At 39.1% G+C, this 20,399-nt stretch overlaps 1 protein-coding gene across 9 annotated transcripts in view; it reads left to right on the forward strand.

Moving 5' to 3' along the window:
• FGGY (FGGY carbohydrate kinase domain containing) overlaps positions 1-20,399 on the forward strand; it is a 195,827-nt gene that overhangs the window by 38,219 nt on the left and 137,209 nt on the right. For 8 of the 9 annotated variants that reach the window (XR_015748593.1, XM_087960356.1, XM_087960354.1 and 5 more), the window contains exons 2-4: positions 6,984-7,197; positions 9,664-9,775; positions 13,216-13,367. Coding sequence is in view for 8 of the 9 variants with exons in the window: in XM_087960354.1 (XP_087816480.1) it covers positions 6,984-7,197; positions 9,664-9,775; positions 13,216-13,367 (478 nt within the window). In the remaining variant the exon portion in view is untranslated. Of the gene's footprint in view, positions 1-2,914; positions 3,098-6,983; positions 7,198-9,663; positions 9,776-13,215; positions 13,368-20,399 lie in introns of those variants that run through there. The other variant, XM_087960355.1, reaches the window with a different exon arrangement.

The raw sequence follows: 20,399 nt of genomic DNA on the forward strand, positions 1-20,399 counted from the left end.
CACCACAGCTAGTTTCAAACTTGACCCAGTTGCTAACATAAAAAAATTATTGAGCTGTATACTAGTAATTCAGAGCTGCAGTTCCGTGTTGAACTGTAGCATTGATGACTTGTTCAGCAGTCAGTGGTGTTCCCAGATAGCTTTAGTCAAGCCACTGCCATGGCTTTAATCAAGAACCTGATAAAACATGGCCTTTCTTATAAGTATTGTTGATATGAGCGTTAGGCTCTTGACAGTAAGTTTACCAAAAGCATTATTTTCTTTGAATCATCTTTAACAGGATTTGTTTGCAAGGGAAATAATTTTTATTATAGAAAATGTCTACAACTAGATTTCTTTCTTTTTAGGAAGCCAGTTCATCATATCTGTTCATTAAGATATAAGTTCCTTTCTAATGTCCCAACTGAGGAATTTGCAGGTAGCTGCAAATGTTTTTCCGCCAGGCTGCCCACTCCCTGAATAATACTCAGCTGTGAATACACCATTACAAAAACTATGATTCAGTTGATTAGGCAATTGATTTGTGACTACAGGTAGTCGTTAACTTACAACCACAATTGAGCCCAAAATTTATGTTGTTAACTGAGAAATTTGTTAAGTGAGTTTTGCCTTTTACGACTTTTCTTGCCTCATTTGTTAAATGAATCGCTGCAGCCGTTAAATTAATAACATGGTTGTTAAGTGAATCTGGTTTCCCAATTGACTTAGCTTGTCAGAAGGTCACAAAAGGCGATCCCATGACCCTGGGACACTGCAACCATCATAAATGTGGGCCAGTTGTCAAGCATCCGAATATAAATCATGTGACCTTGGAGATGCTACAATGGTCGTAAGTGTGAAAAATGGTCATAAGTCACTTTTTCATTGAAGTTATAACTTCGAATGGTCACTAAATGAACTGTTGTAAGTCTAGGACTACCTGTATTTAGAAAGGAATATGCATGGCAGGAGCCATCATTGCTTTGCCAAAAGCAAGTAATTGTCAAACTAAACTTAGTTTCTTTTTCTGAAAAAGCAGACAGTTTAATTGGCTGCAGGAGTGTAATGAACATAGTGTAAATTTCAACAAAATATATGACTGCTTCTTATAGAGAAGATAACAAAATGTGGGCTGGACTGTGTTTCCATTAATTGGATACCGTGGTGTTTGAACACTTGTACCGACAAGTGTACATCAAGCTGGAAGGAGGCTGATGAGCAGCATACTGCAAGACTCCATTCTGTTCGGATGAATGGTTAGAAAATATTACGAGACTTATAAATATGGGAGATAGATGAAGGAACAGCAAATACTTTAGAGACATATTCAAGATTCAAGAGGATTTTGACATGCTAGTCAGTGGACAGAAGGTAGCAACATAAATTTCAACGGGTAAATGCGAAGTCTTTTATTTTGCATAAAAAGAATCAATAACATGAATTCAATATGTTAATAATTTAAAATCTGAATAGACATGTAAAATACTTGTTGTCTATCGCTACAGGTAGTCTTCGACTTACAACAGTTCATTTAATGACCAGTATTACAGCAGCAGTGAAAAAAGTGACTTATGACTACTTTTTGTACTTACAACCTTTACAACATCCCCATGATATTGTGATCAAAATGCAGAAGTTTGGCAACTGGTTCATAATTATGACAGTTGCTGTGTCCCAAGGTCATGTGATCACTTTTTGCAAAGTTCTGACGAGCAAAGTCAATGGAGCAGCCAGATTCACTTAACAATCTTAGTGATTCACTTAGCAACTGTGGCAAGGAAGGTCGTAAAACTCACTTAACAAATGTCTCAACAACAGAAATTTTGGGCTCAATTGTGGTTGTAAATCAAGCACTACCTGTACTTCATTTATATTTGTGTCCTAGGCTGTAAGAAGACATTTAGATCTTTGGGACTTCATACTTAAGAAAGCTCAAGGTAATAGTGCCATATAACAGAATTTTTGCAGTTGGAAATTTTTGTAACCATGTGGCATGCCATTTATGTAGTGTAGGAACCCTGATATTCATAGGGCAAGATATCTCCTATAATTTTGATAAAGTTTAACAGAAATAATAAGAAAAGAGGACTAATACTTATGATATCATGAAATAAGTATACATATATTTCTGCAGATGTGTGGTCTCAGTGGAGTTTTTTATTTTAATATTTTTGGTTCTGCTTCTGAAATAGGGGGAAACATTATTGAGAAGGTTACTTATTGAAAAGATAGGTTTTTGAGAATATGATATATTTTGGGAAATTTGTCTATAGCAGCAGTTCCCAACCTTTCTGGAACTAGGGACAAGTTTCAGAAGAAAAATTGTCTTTGATGGACCAGGGGATGGTTTCATGCACAATCTAAATCCTGTGCATGAACAGAGAAATTTCACTCACTTGCCCATTGCTTATTCGGCCCAATTCCTAACAAGCCACGGAGCAGTACCACAAAATATGTAGTTATTAAATAACAGGTTTTCAAGATGAGTTGATCATTGGTGGTACTTAATGAAGTTATGGAGTTGAAGGTCAACATATACATTTGGCATCATATTAGAAATGACTGCTTTTTTACAGCACATCTTCATTCTGCCTTATTTTTGTCCAGGTAAAATATTAAGAAAGTATATCCTAATAATTGTCCTTGAAGAATGTGAAAGACCCTTTATCACTGATTGATCTCATGGTCAATTCAACAATCAAACTTTTTAAAAACTTATTTCTTTTGTTCCCTGACTGGTTTGGTCAGCCCTGTTTTGTTTCTATTTACTTTAAACAATGCTCTGGATTTAAAAAAAAAAACGAAACAGACTTCCAAAGAGTATTTATTTTCTGCTTCTGTCATCATAGTTCGGTGCCAGAAAACTGGAAAATTTATTCAAGGAGAAAGCAGGAAGTATATGCTTTGCTGTATATACAGGTTGAGTAATATCTCTGCAGATTACTGGTTGCTGGACTGCATGAATATTTATTATGCACTATGACTCTTCGATCGCTAAGAGTAGTTTGTCAAGCTTTCCACTTCTAGGATTTGTGAAGAAAACTTTAAAATTATTTTAACAGTAACGAGGAGAATTTAAAAATGAAATATTGGGCTGAGAAATTCTACTGCTGCAGAGGTTTGACTTAATTTTGAGCTTTTTAAAAATAATTTCTGGAAGAATTAACCAAAATTCTGTATGGATTATTTTCCTTTATAGTCACAAGCTTTTATTAGCAAAAATAGCAAAAACACAAAGTGCCACATTTCACTGTTATTGGATTGCTTGTTATACCAGCAATGTTTTGATTGTAACTAATAATTAGTAGTGAAAAGGTGGTAAATATTTACTGTTTACATTTCTCCATAATATAGCTATTTTGCGGCATAGTCCAAATAACAGTTATTTGTGAAACTGATAATGTTGTGCTTGGTGAACAAACAGGCTCAAGTAGGTTTCTAGCGGTGCAATAATTTGAGGGATGTTTAAAATGTGTTATGATCACATTTACAAACATGTCAATGTACTAGAATTATCTTTAGTATTGAAGAATGGTCACATTTCTGGCTGAGGGAATACTGTGGCCAAGGTTCACATGTCCTAGGGCAGGGGTGGGCAAACTACGGCCCGGGGGCCACATCCGGCCCGTTGGTCTGTCCAATGCGGCCCGCCCCTGAAAAAAAATAACTGCCATTGGTCTGTCCAATCCAGCCCGCCCCTGAAAAAAAATCGCTGGGTGTGGCGTATTGCCCTGTGTCGCGTGGCCCCCAAAGCTGCAAAGCAGTGCGGAGCAATCTAGGGGTAGGAAAGAAAAGAAATTTGCAAAGGCCTCGGCTGGGAGTTCAAAATCACCTTCAAGTGCGACCTCTCCGAAGGTAAGTCCCCGCCGATCCCCCTTTTTTTCCCGGGGCTTCCAGGCTTAAACTTTGCAAAGGCAAAGCTTGCAGGCTGGAGCGTCTTCCCGCCGAGGAGCGGGAAAGGTTCCACCCGGCAGGCGGGGCGGGCTGCTTGGAGCCACCTAAAGCTAGGCCGCTGCTGGTGGAGCCTTGCCCTGCCTTGGTGCCCCGTTTCCCGGCTCGGCGGTCCTGCTCGGGCGGCACTTTAAAAGCCTGCTCCCAGCACCCGAGCAACTTCCCAGCAACTTTCGGCTTCCTTTTAACTCGCGGTCGCTCGCGCCTGGCCCCGAGCCGCGCGGCGGAAGGAAAGCCCGGCGTGCGGGCGTGCAGGCTGCTTGGAGGAGGTTCTGGGCTTCCTCTCTGCCAGGTGCAAGCGCTCGCGAGTTAAAAGGAAGCCGAAAGTTGCTGGGAAGTTGCTCGGGTTTCCGGGGCTTCCAGGGCTTTGCAAAGGCAAAGTTTGCAGACTGGAGCGTCTTCCCGCCGAGGAGCGGGAATGGTTCCACCCGGTGGGCGGGCGGGCTGCTTAAACTTTGTTCGGGCGGCACTTTAAAAGCCTGCTCCCAGCACCCAAGCAACTTCCCAGCAACTTTTAACTCGCGGGCGCTCGCACCTCGCCCCGAGCCGCACAGCAGCCCACTCCAAGCAGCCCGCCCACCCGCCGGGCGGAACCCTTCCCGCTCCTCGGCGGGAAGATGCTCCCGCCTGCAAACTTTGCCTTTGCAAAGCCCTGGAAGCCCCGGAAACCCGAGCAACTTCCCAGCAACTTTTGGCTTCCTTTTAACTCGCGGGCGCTCGCGCCTGGCCCCAAGCCGCGCGGCGGAGGAAGCCCGGCGGGCAGGCGGGCGGACTGCTTGGAGGAGGCTCCGGGCTTCCCTCCGCCAGGCATGAGCGCCTGCGAGTTAAAAGGAAGCCGAAAGTTGCTGGGAAGTTGCTTGGGTTTCTGGGGCTTCCAGGCTTAAACTTTGCAAAGGCAAAGTTTGCAGGCTGGAGCGTCTTCCCGCCGAGGAGCAGGAAGGGCTGCTTAAACTTTGCTCGGGCGGCACTTTAAAAGCCTGCTCCCAGCACCCGAGCAACTTCCCAGCAACTTTCGGCTTCCTTTTAACTTGCAGGCGCTCGCGCCTGGCCCCGAGCCGCGCGGCAGAGGGAAGCCCGGCGGCGGGCGAGCTGCTTGGAGGAGGCGACCGGCGGTGCTCCGGCAACAGCAACAGGCAGTTTCGCCGGGCTCCGCTCAGGTGTCTGGCTGGGGCTGTGAGGAGTTGCTATCGCCGGCGCAGCTCCGTGCGGCTCCAGTCCGCGTTGCCTTGGGAAGGAAAAGGCAAAACCAGGAGCCGCTGAGCCTGAGCCTTCGGTGCCGCTGCTCCCGTTGCAAAGCACCGCCGCGGCTCTTCCTTTTTCCCTTTCCCTTCCCGAGGCAACGCGGGACTGGAGCGCGCTGAGCCGCGCCGCGGTAGCAACTCCTGACTCAGGGGGCCTCCGAGGGGAGGGAAGGAGGAGAAGGGGGGAAGGGTGGGGGGCGATTCCCCAAAAATCTTGTGCTGACCCGGCCCGTCTGTCAAATTTTAAAAGTCAATGCGGCCCCCGAGCCAAAAAGTTTGCCCACCCCTGTCCTAGGGCATTGTGTGACTTTAAATGTGAGTGTGCCCCTTATTTCTTTTCCAAATGGTAATAAAGTTGTTCATATTAAGTCTTGAGTTATGTGTGGTATGTTTGATATTATGTGAAATTCTTGACACTAGTTGGGCAGAGTTAGGCAACGTGAATAGGACAATGATTAGTAATGTTATTTGGAATTCTTTTGACCTTGTAAAACTGAAGATATTCCTGTAATAAGTGCATTGCCATTTGTGCAACACTTATCTGGTTTCTTCAAGTAGTGGGATTTGGAAATGGATGAACATCTCTGGGAGAAGGTTATTGTTCTGAAAGAGGCAGTGGATTTTCTTTGTAGAGGCCATCTCTCAATTCAATTGTACTGTATTAACTCTCAGTGTTTCCAACTTTCTCTTTGTGGTGAAGATTGTTGAGAAAATGATGGCAACAAAGACCCATAGAAGAAGTAAATTATTTGTAATTAATTATTTTAATTTGAGATTCAGGTCCTGATGTGGGATGAAAAAGACATTGATTACTCTAGGGAATTACCTTCATCAGGATTTGGATTTGGGAATGTATCCCTCTTGGTCTTATTAGACCTTAAGTATTGTTCAAAATCTTCCAAAATAGTGTTTCTCTTACAAGGCTTAGATATACTTTCATCATTGGTTTAGATCCTCACAGAGTGGACAAGTTCTACTTAGTAGTAATAATAGTTGTAGTAGTAGTAACAATAATGAGATAAAAGCAATCAATTCAAAGGTTATTCTAGTATTCTGATTCACAAAGCTTGATCCAAACATTATTTAACATCTGTACAAAACTAATGGAAGAGATCATCCTTTGATCGGGTGTGAAATATCACCAGTATGTTGATTATACTCATGTTTACATCACAACCCCAAATCAAGCTGGAGGTACTTTAATAGTCTTGAACTGGATCTTTGAGGGTCTTTAGAGAAGAAGTAATGTGAAGGTCTCCTTGTCCATAGTGCCATCTACTCTTTGAGCAGGAGCTGAGAATTCAAGAAGACTCCAAGATTGTATATCACTGTTGAGAGGAAAATGTGATCCCATCCACAAATAAAGATGGACAATTGCCAAGTCTAGGGAGCCCTAATAAACACAATCTTGGTAGAATTGAGCTAGAGTTGGTCCTTCGCATCCAGGTTCACATAGCATCCAGATATGCTGGCAGAACTGCAACATTTTGGTGTCTAAGCTTTGGGGAAGGCATTGTTTATTTTGCTCTAATTGTATTAATTGAGATGTTTAGGATGTTGCTTTTATATTGAGTTATATTGTTACAGTATATAATATCCAGAATCTTTGGACTGGGTGGTACAATTTTTTAAAAAATAAATGACTGGTTAACTAAATAAATATTCTATGCAGCATTGCCAAAGAATTTATTAATTTCAAATTGTACACTCATGTTAAGAATTTGCTGCAAAGCTTTGCAAGTATTTTCCAATGTGAGGCTATATAAATCAGGTGTCATTTACAAATCCAATTTTTATTTTCCTGTTTTCCAGAAGCCTGCTCAAAATGCAAAGTGAGAACCTGGGACCAGTAAATTACTATGTTGGAATTGATGTTGGCACATCAAGTGTCCGTGCGGCTTTGGTGGACCAGTTTGGCACCGTAATGGCTTATGCAGACCATCCAATTCAAATTTGGGCACCACAACCTAACTATTATGAACAATCTTCTGATGACATTTGGGCAGCTTGTTGTATAGTCACAAAGGTAGGGACATAGTATGAATGAATGACTATTGCATGCTACATGCTTTGAGGTATCCTATCTAATTATCTGAAAGAAGCTGGCTGTCTTTGAAAATGATTGCAATGTGACATCTCTTCACTGTTAAGTTCACAAAATGTTGGCCTTTTTGTTTATGTTTATCTGTATGAGAGCCATGTTTTAAAGACTGGCAGAAGCTTCTGGCAAAATGTGCATTTTGTCAATTATAGCTGCATTCTTTTTCTCTCTTTCGGTATCAAATGTCTTCTCCCTATGTTGCGAGCCGGGTTTTAATTTCCTTCCAATATATGTAACAAAGTTCTATTAAAAACAGCATAGATGCTATTAGACTGGATATCCTTCATTTATTGGACAATTTATTCATTAATTAATTTGCAGAGTGGGGCATATGGAGAGCTTTAATCTGTTCTAATTCATGGCAATTTTGAAATGTGTTGGGTTTCTATTGCAAAATTTATATCTTGAAGTTGTATTTTTTTCATCCAATAAGTCAGAAAAAAATACCAAATTCTTATTTAAATTTTTAAAAGTGATTCTATATGTCTGAGCACATGATCAGATAAAAGCATGCATAAATTTTCCTCAAGATGATTAAGAGGCATTCGTATGTTAATATCTTGTAACTGTACATACATTGTAATGGAAAAGTAACCTGAAAATTAAATAATGAATGCGAAATAAAAGGTTATTATTCTGTTCTGGCTCCTTTGCTTTAATGTGGATACTGTGGGTTGAAGTAGTAATGGACATTGGGGACAGTGAGGTGTTTTAGACCTCTAAAAAAGATGTGGATTCAAACCAACCGATATTCTGAGGTTGCTTTTTAAATATGCATGAGATACTTGGTAATTTGTGGATGGACAGTTCATTGTTCTCTTGTTATTGATCAGTCTTTTTAAACATTCATGAGCCATGCTATTGAGTGATCGTCCTAAGAGGGTTGAGGCCAGAACAATTGTTATGTGAATAATAAAATAAGAGTAGAGTGCTTCTCTTCGTCATATATTCCCTCTCTTTTCATATTTAACTTAAAGATTAAATATATTACTATTATACTTTAGTAATCTGATTTACAAAGTGTATAAAAGTTAAGAGTGATTCTAACTGACATTGATGAAAAGAAAACTTTCACTGGCATTAACATTTGTTTTTTATTTGGGGGGAAATGGCTTCTTGATCCGCAAAGTTGACACAGGGAGCAGTTGCCAATTGCCTTCCTCTGTTCTACTTCATTTCTTCGTGCCTAATATTATGACTTTCAGAGAACTGGAACCTTTAAAAAAATAGCTGGATGCATTTTAAGTGCAGAAGGACACTTAAAGGATGACACTGATGGACCATCATACTTGGGAGATTAATTTTCTTGTAGAGTTGTTTCCTCATCTGGAGAACCTTAAAGGTCTGATATCAGTCATGCAAGTCTCATTGTGTTTTTCCATTCCTCCTTCTTATATCCTAATGATTCAGGAAAAAGCCACTGTGCCAATTTTGTTTCTGTAGGGGCTTCTAAATATTTCTCTCAAGACCAAATCTGCATCAGAAAAGTATCTGAGGCTTTGAACACCTATTGTCACTCAGATTAAATGAATGTTTCTTAAACTGGGTTCTAAGTTTGTTGTTTTTAGATCAGTTCAATTCCTCCAGGTAAACGAATACTATATCCATGAAAGAATTTATATTAACAGATCTCTCCTCAGATCTCACAGTAAAACAATTGGGAAAAATATCATGAGAACACATTTGGATGAGCGCTCATCAAAACAATGAGGTTTTTAGTAAGAAAACATTGTTGAAGTTTTCTTTCAATTTATTTTTTCTGGAAGTGGATTTTTGACAATCACAATAACCAACCTGTTATACTGGAAATTACACATACCATTTGTTTAATAGTTTCATTCCCATTATTGACCAATATACCAACATATGCAAGCTCATGCATCTCCATTACAATATATAATCAGTTAAATGTAAAGGAAAATTACATTTCAATTTATTTTTTCTGGAAGTGGATTTTTGACAATCACAATAACCAACCTGTTACACTGGAAGTTACACATACCATTTGTTTAATAGTTTCATTCCCATTATTGGCCAATATACCAACATATGCAAGCTCATGCATCTCCATTACAATATATAATCAGTTAAATGTAAAGGAAAATATATTTATTTTGTGGTCTTGGATTCTGGATTTCTGTGGATTATAAGAAGAACGAATTAGTCAACAATGGGTAGAGTAACCAACAGTCCAAACTGATATACTGTAGTTATCCTTATTAGTAATTTAGATAATCATATAGTGTCAGCATTTATACTCTACGTACAGTGTGGTGTATGTTCAAATTCAAAGAAATTTAATTTGAACTTCAGCTTTGTACACTGAAGCTGTTTTGTGGGCCTCATTAAATAGAAAAGTGAGCTATGTATTTATTTATTTTTCTTTCACAGAAAATTACCCAAGGAATAAATATTTCCCAAATCCGAGGGCTTGGCTTTGATGCTACCTGCTCCCTTGTTGTTTTGGATAGCCATTTTCATCCTTTGGCAGTCAACTCTGAAGGTAAAGCAAATAATAACTAAGATTTGCAATAGCAAAATGATAATTTAAAATAAAATCTAGGCAATAATAATATAGCCAGTATAAATTCAATTATAAAATATGCTGATAGTGAATTATCACTTTTCAGATAGATATGATTAAAGTATTTGTATTTAAATGTATAAGATTTTCATATTTTGGGGGGAAGGAGATTTGTTATCAAGTTTTATTTAAAGTAGAAAGTTAACTGAATTAGAAGGTGAAAGTGTGATAACAGAGGGAATTTGGCTGAGTCAGATAGAGGTAAAGATTTCTTTATAGAATGAAGACTAAGTCACAGCAGTAGTGGTATTCAGCCGGTTTGCACCGTATCGGGCGAACCGGTAGCAAGAATTTGACGTGGGTCACCGAACCTGTAGTAAGTTCTGGCTGGCCACGCCCCCCACCCAGTCGCCCTCCCGCTTGATGTTCTCTTACCCCACTTGCCTGGCTGCCATTCACCTAAGGTATTTCTTTTTTTCCCCTCCCGACAATCAGCTGTAGATAAGGTCAGCTGTGCTGGGATTCCCCTTGCTGAGGTCCAGGAAGGCAAAAAATAGAGGGAGGAGCTCAGCCCCTCCTCCATTTTTTGCCTTCCAGAACCCCAGAGGCTTCTCTGAGGCTAGGAAGCTCCCAAAACGGAGCTTGGAGGGTGCTGCGTGCCCCTCCCATGCTCTGTTCCTTTTCTCCTGAACCCCAGAGGAGCCTTAGGGGAGCAAAAATGCCCCCCCCCCGAGGCTTCTCTGAGGCGAGGAAGCTCCCAAAACGGAGCTTGGAGGGGTGCTGCGAGCCCCTCCCATGCTCTGTTCCTTTTCTTCCTGACCTCCAGAGGAGCCTTAGGGGAGCAAAAATGCCCCAGCCAGAGGCTTCTCTGGGGCTAGGAAGCTCCAAAAACGGAGCTTGAGGGTGCTGCATGCCCCTCCCATGCTCTGTTCCTTTTCTTCCTGAGCCCCAGAGGAGCCTTAGGGGAGCAAAATGCCCCCCGAGGCTTCTCTGAGGCTGGGAAACTTCCAAAACGGAGCTTGGAGGGTGCTGCGCGCCTTCCCATGCTCTATTCCTTTTCTTCCTGAGCCCCAGAAGAGCCTTAGGGGAACAAAAACGCCCCCGAGGCTTCTCTGAGGCTAGGAAGGTCCCAAAACGGAGCTTGGAGGGGTGTTGCGCGCCCTTCCCATGCTCTATTCCTTTTCTTCCTGAGCCCCAGAAGAGCCTTAGGGGAACAAAACGCCCCCGAGGCTTCTCTGAGGCTAGGAAGGTCCCAAAACGGAGCTTGGAGGGGTGCTGCACGCCCCTCCCATGCTCTGTTCCTTCTCTTCCTGAGCTCCAGAGGAGCCTTAGGGGAGCAAAAGCCCCGAGGTTCCTCTGAGGCTAAGAAGCTCCCAAAACGGGTGGGGCTGCAAAAAAAGCCATGCCCACCCAGTCACATGGCCATGCCCACCAAAGCCTCGCCCACAGAACCGGTAGTAAAAGTTTTTGAATCCCACCACTGAGTCACAGGGCTGCAGTAAGAAGGCAAAGGAAACAGTTTTCTTTTTGATTTCATTCTACATGGGATCTGAGACATGTTTTGACTGGGTACCTCCATTCCTATCTCCTAAAAAGAAAGGTGTACAGATCCTGCCTTTCCAACTACATTCATGTGAAAAAGTAAACAAATCCATTGATTTTTAAAAACCTTTTCATTATATTTCAGCATACAGATATTTGAGCCTTATTTCAACATTATTGTTAGATAAAGGGGATACAACATAACAACGTTATGCAATGTTCAGCATTTGCTTTTTGTAGCCCATTGTAAAATTTAAATACACATAAAAATGAAATGAATCGTCCATTCATTGGCATCTTAGGAATCTCTGAATTAGAGTGGACTGGACTTGTCATTCATCAGTCATTCAATTTACTCTTCAGTAAATTGAGTTAAATAAGAAAGAAAACGTTGCTTTCAAAACAAGGAAGGCTATAGCATAGCAAGAACAGTACTTGGGTATAATGCAATCAGTAATTGAATACAACCAATTAAACTTCATAGATAATCTTTTAACAATTATCCAAATGTATGTTCCAACTGTTGATGCAGAAGGAGAGAAAGCTGGTGAATTTTATCATCACTTTCCCTCTAGAATTGGCAGAACATGCAAGCAAGATACGCTAATTGTGACTTGAGAGTGGAATGTCAAAGTGTTAAGAAAGAAAATATAGTGGGTCTCTACTACCTAGGAAATCAAAATATTTTAATAATTTCTACCAAATGTCTTCTTGTTGACACAGACTTCCAATGACATTTATACATATGAACATCACCAGGTGTATTACACAGAAATCAAATTGGTTATATTGTTGCTATAAGAAGATGGAAAAGCTCATTTATAATAGCCAAAATGTGGTCGGAGACTGATTGTGAAACAAAATACGAATTGCTCATATGAAAATTTGAAGCCAAGCTAAAGAGGAGTAAGACAGCTGATTGGTCTCCACAAAATGATATTGATCATATGCCTACCATTTTTGTTATTATTTTGTGATTCAGAATCTGATTCTGACCTGGAAGCTTTGAATACTGTGTTTGTGTGTGTGTTATCAGCAACGTTGAAGCAGAACATTTTTAAGGAAAACAAAAAGAATCACTTTGAAGCCCTGAAATGCTACAAAGGCATAGGAACTGTGAAATGAACTTAAAGAAATTGTTAATGAGGAATGTGGGAAAAAATTGTCAGATTACAAAAGAAAAAAGAAAAAAAAAGAAATCAAGCTGGATGGAACAAACCATCAAAATTATCAGGAAGAGAAGAGAACCTGAAGCCAAGAAATACAGAAATCTCAGGAAAGATCTTAATAAAGAATTTTAGAAAGCTGTTAGAAGAACAATGACATCTGTAAAGATATCAAGATGGAGAAAGCTACATACACACAACCCCCCACCAAAAAAGCAAACAAATAAACAAAACAAAAACCAAACCAAGGAATGAATGTCTTCCAAAATATTTTTGAAGTCAGATGGAGGTTCCAACTTTGAAGTGATATGCTAAAGGCTGCCAATGGAGAAATAGTAACTAATGACAAGAAGTACTGGAACATGGCTGTGTTGGTTTAGATGCCATTTTACATCTATTTTCTGATTCATTATAGCTTTTATAATTATAACACAGTCAGAAGGAAGGCAGAATCTGTACATTTCTTTTGTATAATCAGAAAAAAGGGTGGATCACCTGTCAATAATGAATTTTCTTAATTGTAGTTGTGCCCAGTTACAGCAGTCCCTTCTGACTATTTTTGTGATCTGTTTAAACATATTGTAATTATAGGTACGGTGCCTGTTTCTAATGAAAAAGCATATCTTTGCTATGGATAGTGCCTGGATACAAGGATATGTGTACTAAATATTTTAATGGAAACAATGACTGATTTGGTTTTTGTTTTATAAGGAGAACACAAAAGAAACATCATCATGTGGATGGACCATCGTGCAGTTAATCAAGTAACGCGCATCAATGAGACACAGCATAATGTGCTGTCCTTTGTTGGTGGTGTGATGTCAGTTGAAATGCAGCCACCTAAATTGCTATGGATGAAAGAAGTGAGTTCAAGAATTCAACAGGTTTTGCCATTTTTGTCAAGAAAGCTTGAATCTTCTAACCTGTACATCAACCATTCTCAATCGTCTCTGCTTCTTGCTAATACTACAGCCAATATTTCCAACTGACTTAGCCAATCATTGTTTCTAACCTGGTCCTCTCCTTAGCCTTCTGGGGAAAGCATGTTGGGAAAGGCCATTGCAAATGTTGAAGAGATAATAAAATATAGAAGTATATCTGTCCCTAACAAAAACATTAAAACAGGAAATTGCAATAATTTTCTAACAATTCCTGCTTTTTATGTCAGCTGTTTTTAAATATAGTTCTGGTTCTTAACATGCTTATTTTTAAAAATTGGATTAAAATATTTAATATTTTCTCAGTTAGAAGACTTGGCAGGTTGTATATTTGTCTTTAGAAGACTGAGATCAAGCCTAAACTATTGGATAATGACAGAAAAATACATAGCCAAAAATAAAAGTGTTAATATTCATTAATTTCTATATATTTCATATCAAGAATGATGGGGCTAATGTCCCATCCACTTCTGAATTCTTACTGTAATTAGGATTTTTAATTGACTCTGTTGATTGTTTGGTCTTTTAAGAAGTAAATTGTTAGAAGCGGCATAAAGAAATGTACTTTTCTTCCTTTTCCCAATGATTCTGCTATCTTATTTGGATGTATAAGTATTTTGAACTAATCCTTTCCTGTCAGATGGCAAATACACAAAGTTTGGTACATTTTAGTGCATATTATGGTGATGGGACCTAGCTGGCACATGCCCTGTATTATATTCAATAACAATATTAATGGGTATCCGCAGATTCTTGCTGCTTGTATGAAAATGACAAAAAGATCACTGCACCATAATGCTGTAAGTTCTACCTCTTTCGGATGTGAGTGTGATGTCATAATGCATGTACAAAAGGGGCAGAGCTTACACTGCAAGAATTCACAATACGTTAATTAGACTGACCGATTTGACACAGCTACAGGCATTTGTAAGGGAACCAACACGGTAGTGGTGATTCAATCTAATTCCATCCATTTAAATTTGAAAACTATTAGGATGGAATGGGAATTGAGCAAGTTTCTTTATCAATTGTATGTAACAATATAAATCAGGGAAGAAATAAATTGGCACGTTAAAAATATAATGAAGTAAGGGAAACATTGAATAGGAGGGTCATTTTTGGATACTATTGAAGCATGTTTGTATTTTATTGAAACATACTGAATTCTCTACAGAAAATTGATTTGATTAATAAGTTCAGGACAGACAAAATAGATCTTCCAGTAATTAAGGAATTTGTTTCTAATAACTGATTACCCGCAACATGCTAAGAGGCACTTCTGATCTCATTGTCAGTATCTTATTATAAGAGGCAAGGCAGAATGTTTCAGTTTTAAAGATACACATTTGTAATAAGAAATAATATTCAGCAATAAGAAGTCAATTTGCACATACAGTCATAGTCTAATGAAGGCCTGTCAAACTGGCGGGCCATGGGCTGGATATGGCCCAGGCAGGCCACACCCATCCCAGCTCCGCAAAGGTAAAAAAAGTCCTGATATGTCACAATATGGCCCGTGATGCGATCAGATTTGACACCCCTGGTCTAATGTCTTTGTTAATTTACTTTTTTTTTGTGGTACAGGTTGATACAGAACTTTTTTAAACTTCCAACTATCAGATGAAAAGGAAAAATGTACCATTTGAATTTTTTAATAGGCCCCACTAGTCTGGCTTCCACATTTGGTCTCAGTGATGCTTTCTGTCTGTTAATAAAGGCCAATTTAAATTGCCCCCTGCCAGTTTCTAAGAGCTGAAGTCTCTTTTTCTGATTCTTAACATACAGTGGGATTAGTTGGAGCTGCTGAAGGTCAACAGAGTTAACTGGTAGAAGCTAAGAATGAAAAATTCATATTGATAGGGGTTAATTAGCATTGCTTGAAGATCCTGTTATGATATGTGAATATTCATTTAAACTGCTCCACACTCGGTGTTTGAATAATTCATAAGAGGTTTAGAAAAAAGTTTTGGGTTTCTATACTTGCTGCTCAATGGTAACTAGAAACAGTAAAGAGATGAAGTTCACTGTTTAGGCTAGTAGCCTCAAGGAGAAAATTGTAGCCCCATAGAAAATAAATGAGTATGAAAATACAAGTCTGTGGCTTGCCAAGTTTAATGTTATGGATATAGAATAATATCCAGTATAGATTAATGGAAAGTCATATGTCATTCTCTTGCCTACCAATGAAAGAAATAATAGAATTTGTTATTTCTTATGGAAAAAATATAATTCTTTCTAAATTGGTGGGTAGTGCAAATATTGTTTATATGGGCTTAATTGTGGTAATAAATTGAGGACTACCTGTATCTCTTGATCCTGACTTGCTGAGAAAAATTAGCTTATCCTTTTATTACCAGAAAAGATGTATTGTCACTTGGCACCATAGTGGAAGAAGAAAGGGAGTAGTGCCAACAATTGCTGAATCATAGCCTGGATTAGGCATGACTTAATTTTAAAAATGCTTACCATGCTTCAAATTTAGAACAAAAAAAAATTAGATGGCAGGGATTTGGTTTCCATTATAGGTGGAAGAAAACCACAGCTAAGGTTTTAGGGATAGCTTTCTTTAGTATTATAAGCTATAGGATCAGATTGTATTCCTACTGAGTATTAATAAATAAACTATCTGTTTCCCTGGGCTCCAAAATGAGCAGTATGGTTTACTTTCAGGGGGTGTCTTATTTGTTTTTTTTCTATGTACAGGAGCCCACTTCTGCTTGCTCATGGTGGGGTAGGAGGCTGTGTGTCATGCCAGTGCTGCCGCCACGAGGCAGGGAGGGTGGAGCTGCCCCATGCGCATCGCAATGGCTTATCTCAGGACTCACAGCCAGGCCATCCATGCCTCAACACCTGCTTCGCCTCACAGCCACGGCACCAATGTGCTGCTTGGCCTTTTGCTCTGTTGCAACCGCAGAAAAAAATGGGCTGACGGTCAAGTGGGCTCTTGCTCCTTATGGCTGTTGGTGCTGCTACCGCGAGGCAGTTGTCGGGGCGTGGATGGCCTGGCTGCGGAGACCCTGAGGTAAGCTGGTACGGGCGCATAGAGCAGCTCTGCTGCCCTCCCGCTTTGCCTTGTGGTCTCATCCCACGGGAATGGGTGGCCAGTCAGCTTATTTTTGTGGGTAGGGATTATATTAAGCGCACATGTAAAAACATGCTAGGGTTTATTTTCTGGATAGGTCTTATTTTCAGGGAAACAGTATATTTCTTTGTACATAGTTTGTTACTTTTTTTTAATTGTGGAAAAATCAGCCTATAATTAATGTTTATTTTCATGGAACTTCATGAGTCTTGGTAGCTAGCTCAATATCTATCTTTTATTTGTTTATTAAACAGATTTATATAACTGCCCTACTCTCACAGAATTTGGCATAGTTTGTTTGAAAGTAAAGTACCTGGTGTGCTCTTACATTCTTTTTAATACAAAGAATGTACATACCTTAAATAAACCTGCAGAAATAAGATAATATCAACAACTCCAAATCACTCGTTCATTCATATAACTCATTCGATAAATAGACTCTACTTCCTCACGCTAAGAATTAAGCAAACTTGATTTCTCCAGTTTCTTGGACCATATAAAATTAAAGTCTGGAAGTTTTGATTGTCTGTTGTTCCTAACATTGTTCGCTTCTGCTCTGATATTTATGCAAAACCAGAATGGTTCAGTAGGCTTTCTGTTAGAAAAATTCTTTGAAGACTATCCTGAGCATTGCCATTGGTAAATGTTTTGAATTTGTTTCGCTATGTATGCCATTGAATTCTTGAATTTGTGTTCTACTTATTGCTTGTTATTATGTTTAATCTTTGGCTGTTGGATTGCATTATACCAAAAAGAATTGGTTACATTTTCTTCCTATAATGGTGGTGCAATATAGCTTGTAACATGCTGGATAATTATTAGGCACCTTCAGTCGGGATTGAATATTTCTGATTGTTTAGATTAGAAAGATTGACTTACTAATTATACAAGATATGTTCCTAAATTGATTTTAAAAGCTTCAGTCGCACTTCATTTATTACATGAAAGGAAAGAGATCTTCCTACCCATGCTTTTTCCACAGGGTAAAAAGGTCAGAGTATAATAGCTTGATAATTAATAATCAAATGGCAATTACAAGCAATAATTCTTTTTCATCTCACATTGCGGCTTTCTTCATCTTTGAAATGCCTGGTATATTTCTGCTATCCTTTTACACGTGGCTTTTTTATGTCTCCCTTTCTCTTTTTCATTAAGTAGACAGAAGCAGTTGCCTCTGGCAGCTTATCTTAAGTACTATAAAAGGGACTGTAAATTATTATTTAATTTATTATAAGTGTTATGTTATTTTTAATCGCAGAAGGTAAGAAGTACTTGTGAGGGTTGGTTTTTTTTGTTTTGCTTCAAATGCCAAAATAACTACTAGCTTTGGATTTGAGAGAAGAACATTATCTGCTGCTCTGTTTCGAGGAACTAAATGGTTTGGGCTGACCTTGAACTGTGATTTTTCTTTCCTTGTGATGCATCAGAAATTATCACAATATTTGTGATATATTCAATATTCATATCTGAATAGCCAGGGTATGGTAAACCAGTGTTTGAAGCCTTTCAGTATTCTTTCTCCCTATTTGTGCTCTGGGAGTAGGTTGATAATAGTTTAAAATTTCTATTTATATGTGCTAAATAAACAGGTTGATGTTATTTTTTTCCTCCCTCTTTCCAATCTGGCTTTATTTTGCAGACCTTGTGCCTGGCAATTATTTTTAGAATAATGCTGTTTTGCCCACTTCCAATTACTCTCCTCAGCTCCCACTTTCACCCACATTCTCTGTTAAGAATGTGATTTGATTTGTGTTGAATCTTCTTCCTTCTGGAGAGAATTATATAATCATCAAATCTTCCCTCAGCTGTAATTCTACATGCCAACAGCTGCCAATTAAGGAATATTCACTTAGTTGTTCTGATCCTATCCCCATGTTGATGAATCGGGCTTTTTTGTTTTTTTGAGGGGGTGAGGAATAGAAAGAAGATTCCTTGAAAAGCAACCGCTATAATCTGAACGAAGTCATACCGGAGCTATAGTTGCTTGAATTTGCTTCAAATTAAGCATGCTTTTGATGGGAGATCCAGGCCTAGATTTCTTTTTCCAAATGTTTGGATTACTATGTGATATTGGGCAGATAGAAGGCTAAAGAGGGAGGAATGCCATGATTAATGCTTAGCTAAGGGAAATGACTTGTATGGTCACCACAGGTAGTCCTCTACTTAGAACTGTTCACTTAGTGACTGGTCAGAGTTACAACAGCACTGAAAAAAGTGACTTATGATAGCTTTTTACACTTACAACTTGCAGCATCCAATGGTCATGTGATTAAAATTCGGATGATTGGCAACTGGCATGTATTTATGACAGTTTGTAGTGTGCCAGGGTCATGGGATCACCTTTTGTGGCCTTCTGACAAGTTAGTCAATGGGGAAGCCAGATTCACTTAACAAGCATATTACTAATTTAACAATTGCGGTGATTCACTTAACAACTGTGGCAAAAAAGGTCATAAAATAGGGAAAACACACTTAACTGTCTTACTTATCAGTGGAAATTTTGGGCTCGGTAGCGATCATAAGTTGAGGTCTATCTGTTTTACAGAGGTAATATGAATTCAAAGTTATTATGTCTTAATGGGCTCTAATGAGTGAGTATGTGCACGCACATGTACGTATCAGAGGTGGTATTCAGCAGGTTCTGAACAGTTCTGGAGAACCGGTAGCAGAAATTCTGAGTAGTCTGACTGCCCCTGCCCCCATCTATTCTCTGCCTCCTGAGTCCCAGCTGATCAACTGGGTCTTCTTTTGTTGCCCTGCACAGGAGAATGGAGCTGGAATGTAGGTTAGAATGGGGAAAGAATGGAGATTTTACAATATCCTTCCCCTGGAGTGGAGTGGGAATGGAGATTTTATAGTATCCTTCCCCTGCCACACCCAAGCCATGCCCACCAAGCCACACCACACCCACCAAGCCACACCCACAGAACCGGTACTAAATTTTTTTGAATCCCACCACTGGTACGTATACTTCCTGCTTTGTATAGAATCTGTTGATCCAGAATGGGCTGGCCAAGAGGACAAGTTTCCAGTAGTTTCCAGCCTGGGATCTTAGTAGAACAGGGATCTCAAAATAGGTTTCCCTTTTTATATATTGTTAGAAGAAGGTTTTAAATAATATTTTAAAAAAATTACATAAATAAAAAGTTAGAAAAAAAGAGATATAGAAAATAGAAGAAAAAGTGAAAAATAACAAAAGGAAAAGAAAAATATCTAAAGAAGCGACTACCCATCTTTGTAGTGCTTATAAACATGATAGTTACCATCTCCACCCTCCCAAATTACATATCATGCTTCTTCCCACAAGCAACTCTTTTTAATTAGTAAATCCCAACATCACCAATTCATTTTTGTCCATTTTCAGCAAAAAGTCCATAAACTTCCTGTCTTTGTTCCCTACTTGATCAAACAAGTCAATTTAGTCATTCCTGCAAGCTCTGCCGTCTTTCTCCATTAGTATATCTTCCATCTTTGTGTATATATTAGATTCGCTGTAGTTCTTAAGATTTTTCAATCGCAGTCCTCTCATTTGCAATAGCTTACTTCCCTTGGAGAGTCAGAAAGGCAGCTAAAACAATTCTTTATTACAAAACATAAAAGTGTTAAGTAATTTGGAATGTATCTCTCTCCACTGAATTCTAATTTTTAATGTTGATTTTGTTACTGGTTGATGCTGACTTATGTTTTCATGATAGTAGTCAACATCATTAAAAAAGATCAGCAAAAGTTATATTTTTAACATAGATAATAAAATGCTGTCTAGCTGCAGAGTATTAAGTCTATCTCAGTGTCTGCTGTTAAAGTTGTGGGTCATTGTGTTCTGTGGTCTCAGCTGTATTTTTTGGAAAATCTGTAAGTGATTTGGCTTGTCACTT

Source organism: Notechis scutatus, chromosome 3 (genome assembly GCF_049901735.1).
Source record: "Notechis scutatus isolate UNSWTSFEM ecotype Mainland chromosome 3, rNotScu1.2, whole genome shotgun sequence".
Taxonomy (NCBI): Eukaryota; Metazoa; Chordata; class Lepidosauria; order Squamata; family Elapidae; genus Notechis; species Notechis scutatus.